Source organism: Cydia pomonella, chromosome 5 (assembly GCF_033807575.1).
Source record: "Cydia pomonella isolate Wapato2018A chromosome 5, ilCydPomo1, whole genome shotgun sequence".
NCBI lineage: Eukaryota > Metazoa > Arthropoda > Insecta > Lepidoptera > Tortricidae > Cydia > Cydia pomonella.
In genome coordinates, this window is record NC_084707.1 from 399,299 (window position 1) to 407,605 (window position 8,307).

Consider the following 8,307-nt stretch of genomic DNA (forward strand, 5'->3'; position numbering starts at 1 on the left):
TATGTACTGAAATAGTTATACACGATAAGTGCAGAAAATGGGTAATTCGCAATGAGTGGTGATCAATTAAACACCACTGAAGGGAGTGTTTTAAACCGACACACGTTTTACAGTACATATGGCTCTTTAAAGTTTCGACATATGCACGGACAGTGCTCACGCCTGCACACGTGCGGGAAAGTAGCACCATATGTATTATAAAAGAAATTTATAACATAAACCTACATTTCCAATAAGCCCGATTAAATCAAAATATGTCATTAGTCGAATTACCAACATAAAAATCGCCGAGTGCGCCATCTACAAAGAGAAAACTTGGTAAAATTATAAAAGCTAACAATAGATGGCGCTGTTTATGATTTTCACTATATAAAAATATTAAATGAAGAATGTGAACAGTGAACAGTAAAACTGACACAAAAGATCATCATGCTCTCGCTTGATTGTATTGTTTTAGTTAATTTTGGTTTTGGTCACTTAGAGACTTTATACACCTCTAAGATTTTAGTTTATTTTATTTTTAATTGATTTTATATGTAAAGATACCAATACCTATTTTTAATGATTCTGGCACTTAGAGACTTATATCTCTAATTCATAAATATATGGTTCTATAGTAGGTATATTAAAAAAATACAAAAAAAAATGTTTTTACTGTCTTAATACAAAGATAAGTAATAGAGTTAGACCAAACTGAGTTGGCAGCAATTTTGATAGCCAAGTCGGTTTAAGTAATATTTTAAACGTCAAACTTTTATTTTATTTAATATGTAATGACATTTTAATAACACTGTATAGGGCTGTAACCGCGAAAATCGAAGTTCGTCAATTGCGGGCATTTGTCTCTGTCACTCTAATTACGTCTTAGTCAGAGTAAAAGAGCAAGATCCCTGCAATTTGCGAATCTCGGTTTTGGCGGTAGGCCCCCAGTCTGGGGATATCAAAACCGCTCCCAACTTAGCTTGATTAACTCTTACTTACGTAGGTATACCTAATCATAGAATAAGTTAGTACCTACATTATCTCAAACCGAAAAAATGCCGTTTCCCATCCGTAGCTAGCGTATTAGTGGACGTGGATAAAAATAAAATAAAATAAACAGTAATGTTACGTTATTGTTATTGAGTTATCACTATTACGTCCATTGAGGTATTATAGTACACCTATGTCAGTGATTACGTCACGTTGTTGTCACACAAGGGCTTAAGAGGGTTAAAAAATAAAGCACCTAAGTCTACTTGAACTTACTAGGCTAAATATTGATAAAATTAAAACGCACAAGTCCAATATAAATCAGTAAATGTTATTTAAATTATTCAGGATTTAATAATATATTCCCAATAATAAAACAATGCAATTTTAATAAATAAAATGTTTTTACATTTGAGCTTGAACATTTTTGCGCAGTGCGCATCGTAGTTATTTCAACCTGGCAACACTATCCTTTATCTGTCAGTCAAACGAGTCCGCGTTTCTTAGCGGAGGGTTTCTTACCGCTTTCGTGTGTTTAATTAAATAATATCTAAATGTGCTCATAAATAAATGAAATACTATTTCAGTGTGAATTAATTTGTTTTCAACATGTTGGTCCTGTTCGAAACCCCGGCGGGCTACGCAATTTTTAAGGTAACAAGCACCACACGTGTGGATTCTAACCTCACAATGTTGGCGTATTTTTATCAAAATCGGTGTGAAATACGGCGTATGTTGCAGTGAAAGTTCGTGTTAACACTCAAATAACATATTACTTAGATGTTTTTGTAATTTAATTTAAGTTGTAGGCAAAAAATAGGTCATTGTTTACTATCAAGTTTGCCATAGAATCACAAGGTTATGGTCTCAGTTTTAAATCATATTTTTTGTTTGTTATAGTTGTTGGACGAGTCCAAGTTGTCAGAAATCAATGATTTGTACCAGGAATTCAACACTCCTGAGGGAGCATCAGCAGTGTAAGTTAAATTGATTACTCCTTTATAGATTTTTATTTTGAATTGAATTTTTCTTAGCTTACATTTTGATTTCATTTCAGTGTCAAACTAAAGAACTTCATCAAGTTCGAGGATACAACAGAGGCTTTAGCTGCCACTACAGCCGCCATTGAAGGCAAAATTTCAAAGCCATTAAAGAAAGCCTTAAAGAAATATGTCTCTAAGGACATCCAAGATCAGTTACTGGTTGGAGATGCTAAACTAGGCAGTGCCATTAAGGAGAAATTTGATTTACAATGTGTTGCTAACTCAAACGTCCAAGAATTGCTGAGATGCATTCGCTCACAGATGGACAGTCTGCTTGCTGGGCTGCCAAAAAAAGAAATGACAGCTATGGCACTCGGTTTAGCCCATTCTCTATCCCGTTACAAGCTTAAGTTCTCTCCTGACAAGATTGACACCATGATTGTGCAAGCGCAGTGCCTCCTCGATGACTTAGACAAGGAGCTCAATAACTACATCATGAGATGCCGTGAATGGTACGGCTGGCATTTCCCCGAGCTCGGCAAAATCATCACTGACAACACACTCTTTGTCAAAATTGTCAAACTTATCGGGACCCGTGATAATGCTTCTAAAACTGATCTGTCAGATATCTTACCTGAGGATTTGGAAGAGAAGGTAAAGGAGGCTGCAGAGATTTCCATGGGCACAGAGATCTCGGATGATGACATTTTGAATATTCAGAATCTCTGTGATGAGATCATTTCTATCACTGACTATAGGACACATCTGACTGATTACTTGAAAGCCCGTATGATGGCCATGGCTCCCAACCTGACAGTTTTAATCGGAGAGCACATCGGAGCGCGCCTTATCGCTCATGCAGGCTCATTAATGAACCTAGCCAAGCACCCAGCTTCAACAATACAGATCTTTGGTGCCGAAAAGGCCTTATTCAGAGCTTTAAAGACTAAGAAAGACACTCCAAAATATGGTTTAATTTACCACGCTCAGCTAGTAGGTCAGTGTAGTACTAAGAACAAGGGAAAGATGTCTCGCATGCTGGCAGCAAAGGCAGCGTTAGCAACCAGAATGGATGCATTCGGAGAAGATGTGTCATTTGAGTTGGGGGCGGGGCATAAGGTGAAGTTGGAAAATAAGCTGCGGTTGCTAGAAGAGGGCAACTTGAGAAGGATTAGTGGAACAGGCAAAGCTAAGGCCAAGTTTGAGAAATATCACAGCAAATCGTAAGTACACATTTTTTTATTTACAATACAATACTATTGCACACTTCAATACAATGAATATTGTTATTTGTGGTCTTATTGCTAAAAAGCAATCTCTTCTAGACAAACTTATTTTAAATTTTCTGGACCCATTTTTTTGTCCTTTTATTCTTAGAGCTAATATTTAATATGAACTGTTTTTACCATTTAACTTTCTGATGTACCAAAGATGTAAGAGGGAAAGTTGATAAAGAAACTGCCTATTTTTTGTTATTTACAATATTTTTTTAGGAAATTTCGTTTCCTTTAAACACGACAGCACCTATGTCTTCATGTAACATAATTTCTTTGTTAGTTTTAAAAATTTACAGATTTTATTTTTATTTTATTTATTTGTTTCTCCCTTACAACTATTTTTACAGGTTACGAAGCCTAATAGAATAGTTCAACTATTCAAACAATCTCATATATTACTTAAATATACATATATAAATAAAAATATTTTTTTAAATATTTTTTTTTTACTTATATAAAAAGTAATTTAATGTTGCATATAGCGTTGTTGTAACACAGGCATTACATTTAATTCCACCAAACAATTGCAAACTGTGACATATCAATATCATTTCGAACATTGATTGTGCAAGATAGTACTTACTATTAGTAGCAAATGTATACTCTCGTACTAAACACTAATCAATATGTAAACAGGCCCTAAGGCAAAGTCTATACGCTCGTAATGGCCTTATAAGATAAAAATAAATTATTATCTCCGAAATGGAGTTAATTAGAATACTGGTCTTAGAGAAAGTTACTTAATTTAACCTTTTCAACGCTTTTCCACACGTGTCAAGAAATGCCATGGACGCCAAAAAGTTAACTGGTGAAGAGCGAATATGAAGCTTAACTGACAGTAGGAAAGTCGCTTTGACAACGTCCGCCATAGCCTTTTTAATGGTCATTGGCGTCGCGGGCACGACAGACGATGACCGTTTTAGTGGTCTTTGGCGTTGAAAAGGTTAAGATCAGGAATGCACCCTTGAAATTAATAGAAATCTAAAAAAACACGGTGTATATATAATTATGCCTTTAACATAAAATGAATAATGCTGACTTTGTGAATTAATTCATACAAAACGAAAACAAGCGTATATTTTCAGCTTAAGTTGAGACATAACATAAACTTTGTAAGGTGAACTTTAACTCTTAATTTCTTTCTAGTGAGGTGTTCCAATATCCGGTGGCAGCGGACAGCACCCTGGAAAGAAAGCCAGTGAAGAGGGAACACTCTCCGGAACCTGAGACCTCTACAAAAAAAATCAAATTAGAAGATGGGGCCAATGACGTGAGTATTTTGTAGTTTATTTATTTAACCTTTATTGCACAATACAAAAAAGTACAAATGGCGGACTTAATGCCTTAAGACATTCTCTACCAGTCAACCATTGGGCCAAACAGAAACTAACCAACAAAGTTTTAACTAGTCTTCTTTGTAATTTTATAAACCAGACGGGTAAAAAAAATGTTTGGTGTTATTTCTGATGACCAAAAACAGAACAAAACTAGATAGGGGCAGGGCAAGCTATGATAGCGCCATCTAGGCAAACCTATACCAGTAGTGTTGATTAGGTTGGCCGATGGAGGTATTTTACAGATGGCGCCAGCATAGGTTTCCTGTCAATACCTAGATTGTACCTCTAAAAAATCTTTTTATTTTCTCTTTAAGCTAAATTTCATAAAACATAACTAGGGACAGGGGAAACCTACGCTAGCGCCATCTATGCAAACTTGACAGCTGCCAAGCCCATTTATTTGTCTTTATAGCTTGGGTTACAGGCTGCATTTTTAGGGTTCTGTAGCCAAATGGCAAAAAACAACCCTTATAGATTCGTCATGTCCGTCTGTCTATCCGATTATGTCACAGCCACTTTTTTCCGAAACTATAAGAGCTATACTGTTCAAACTTGGTAAGTAGATGTATTCTATGAACCGCATTAAGATTTTTACACAAAAATATATAAAAAAAAAAAACAATAAATTTTGGGGGTTCCCCATACTTAGAACTGAATGAAACTCAAAAAATCTTTTTCATCAAACCCATACGTGTGGGGTATCTATGGATAGGTCTTCAAAAATTATATTTAGGTTTCTAATATCAATTTTTTTCTAAACTGAATAGTTGGCGCGAGAGACACTTCCAAAGTGGAAAAATGTGTCCCCCCCCTGTAACTTCTAAAATAACAGAATGAAAAATCAAAAAAAAAAAAATGATATACATTACCATGCAAACTTCCACCGAAAATTGGTTTGAACGAGATCTAGTAAGTAGTTTTTTTTGATACGTCATAAATGGTACGGAACCCTTCATGGGCCAGTCCGACTCGCACTTGGCCGCTTTTTTGAACGCTACGCCTATCGGGTGCAGCGCGCCATTTTGAACCTTGTTGGAATGTACTAAGGTTGATTTTGGGCTGTAGCCGCGTCAGCGGGGCGTTACTTCTTTCGGATATTCTCGGCTCCCTTCGGCTGAGCATTGCTCCGGGCAATTATTAGGGTCCCTATGCGTGCACGACCACAGATAAGATAATGACTCGAATTTTGACAACCCTCAATAGGCGAAACATTAGAAAGGGACAGCATTATTCGTCCTTGAATCGCTGTCAAACTTCGGTTTTGTAGGAAGTGTCATTTCTGTACGGTAGTACAGTCACGTCTGAAAATATCGGTACGAAAAATGTGCCAAAAATATGTATACACTACCTTAATGTATGGGTAATATAGTCGTGCATACATATTTTGGCACTTTTTTCGTATCGATATTTTCAGACGTGATCGTACTATTGTTTATTCTGTGGCCCCGTGCGTCGGTTGACGTGGTTGGCGGTCAATGGGCCAACTTTCTTTTGTAGTTATGTAATATTACTTTTTGTCGCAGGTCACACCGAAGATCAAAAAAGAGAAAGTCAAGGAAGAGCCCACCGAAGAACCAGCCGAGCCCACCTCAGAGAAGAAAAAGAAGAAAAAAAAGAAATCCCTAGACGCTTCTCAGGCCGACACCACCATGGAGAATGATGAGGTGGACGCTCCGACACCCAAGAGTGGTAAGAAGAAGAAGTCTCAGGCTGACACGACCGTGGATAATGGTGAGGTGGACGCTCCTACACCGAAGAGTGAGAAGAAGAAAAAAAAGAAGAAGAGTATCGCAGAGGAATAGGTAGCTCTGTAGAGTATTTTGAAATGAAGGCTTGAGTGCGCTCCATACAGAATATTTTTTGGTACTTGATTATTAAGAGGAAAGGCGACGGGCGTTACTCCATACAAACGTAGTTCCCATTTTCCTCTCTGAATATTGATAATATGGATTTTTTTTACATTATTACATTAGCTATGCCCTTACGTTAGCCGCCGACCCTACACTCAGCACCCTCGTTGAGCTCTGGCACCCTTACTAGCAGGAACGCACTATGAGCAGGGTCTGTTATATTAGGAAGCTGTTGAGTTTTTTTTTGCATCTTATATACAATTCTTGTAAACTATAAAGACTCACATTGCTATTTTTATCTTTTTTTTAAAATAAAAGTTGGTTGAGAAAATTAATTTGTATGGAACGCGTGAACAATTCAAAAGGATGCATTTTTATTACGGGTCCATACTGCCCTGGTGCGGCAGACTGTATTATCATATTAAATAGACTCAAAGTAGCTCAAGTTTCCCATAGGTAATGTTAATTTTATAACAGTTCTTTCAAGAAAACAAATCCTATTACATGTAACTAGAAAACACTGAAGAGGAAAGTGGGGCACTCGTGCGAAATCGCCTTTTCGTAAAAACGTAGTCCGTAGTCTCATTTTCTTCTCTGGATATTAACATTATTGAATATATTTTGACACAATTGGTTGTATATCAACTACAGCTAAGCCCCTGCGTTTTTTTAAATTATTATTATAAGGGTTAGCAACATTTAAAAATTGGTATGAAATCGGTATTGGTTTTTCGCTCAAAATTTTTACAATAATCAAAAAATCTAAAAAAAAGTCAAACGTAGGGCATAGCTATGGCTAATAAACATCAAATTATGCAAAGATATGTTCCATAATGTCAATATCCAGAGAGGAAAATGGGGACTACGTTTGTATGGAAGAGCGGCCGTCCCCTTTCCTCTTAAGGCCTGTGCACACTGGACGTGTGTGCGTAGACGTCTTTAGACTAAGGGTGTTACCACACCAATCGATCGATGGCATCGACGTTGACATGGAACAGTCGACGTCGATCGATTTGTCTATCGATCGATGTTGACTGTTCCATCGATTGGTGTGGTAACACCCTAAGGCGCAAAGCACACTGCATCCGATTAGCTCAACATGCGAGCGGGATGTCGCTATAATACGCGCATAGCGTTGTCTCGCTCAAACATCGGAGCAACGTGCGCATCGAATGCAGTGCCATGCGCCTAAAAGGTACCCTACAATATTAAGATTTTCTGTAATGAGCCGTATAATATGCCATAGAGTTATGTTAGCTGTTTATTTCTGTTCGATTTAAGTGGAAATTACATTAAGTTGGAAATGCCTCACAGAAGTGAGTTTATAGAAATATAAATTTTACTTTATTATTGAAGTTTTTCATTTACTAAAATAAAAATAAAATAGCCTCAATCTGAGAGTTGTGACGTCATCAGAATCTTCAATGACGTTTCGAGTTTGGTCCGTGACGTGTGCCAAAAGGTATTTTAAATTCAATATTTACAAAAATATGGTCATTATAGGCCCCCTAAAAGTAGTTTAACATGTTCTTATAATCCAATAGAATTTATTGGGATACAATTCTGCCCTAAAATTTGTAGATGGAAACAACCCTATTAGGTACCTTTACCCGTTGAACGTCACATATTGGTTCTTAGTAAACACATAGTTGCGTATTTTTAATGCTGTCTAGGGATCCCTAAAAACGACATTTATGGAGACACCCAACCCATGAGGACCGGATATTGCGACCGCGGACATGCGATGACGGGCTGTAGTATCCTCTTAGATTTTGATATGCAGCGGCGAGGTAAAGGTGAGCTTAAGAGTGTTTGGCTACATATTTGGACGTGTTTTGGCAAAATAGTTATTTTTTAATATAGTTGATCAAAAAGTGCTACTTTACGT

The 8,307-nt window shown here is 36.9% G+C and overlaps 1 protein-coding gene across 1 annotated transcript; it reads left to right on the forward strand.

Annotated features, from left to right (window-relative positions):
• Window positions 1–1,440: 1,440 nt before the first annotated feature.
• LOC133518348 (nucleolar protein 58-like) lies at window positions 1,441–7,769 on the forward strand. The gene is made up of 5 exons (XM_061852019.1): window positions 1,441–1,626; window positions 1,873–1,949; window positions 2,030–3,178; window positions 4,379–4,502; window positions 6,093–7,769. The coding sequence occupies exons 1-5, from the start codon at window positions 1,582–1,584 to the stop codon at window positions 6,369–6,371; spliced, it is 1,674 nt and encodes a 557-aa protein (XP_061708003.1). The 5' UTR covers window positions 1,441–1,581; the 3' UTR covers window positions 6,372–7,769.
• The last annotated feature ends 538 nt before the right edge of the window (window positions 7,770–8,307 follow it).

Bases quoted from the DNA above. Each gene is read 5' to 3' on its own strand.
- LOC133518348 (XM_061852019.1), top strand. From the start codon at position 1,582: ATGTTGGTCCTGTTCGAAACCCCGGCGGGCTACGCAATTTTTAAG. The intron at 1,950-2,029 runs GTAAGTTAAATT...ATTTCATTTCAG, and splicing joins CCTGAGGGAGCATCAGCAGT to TGTCAAACTAAAGAACTTCA. The intron at 3,179-4,378 runs GTAAGTACACAT...ATTTCTTTCTAG, and splicing joins GAGAAATATCACAGCAAATC to TGAGGTGTTCCAATATCCGG.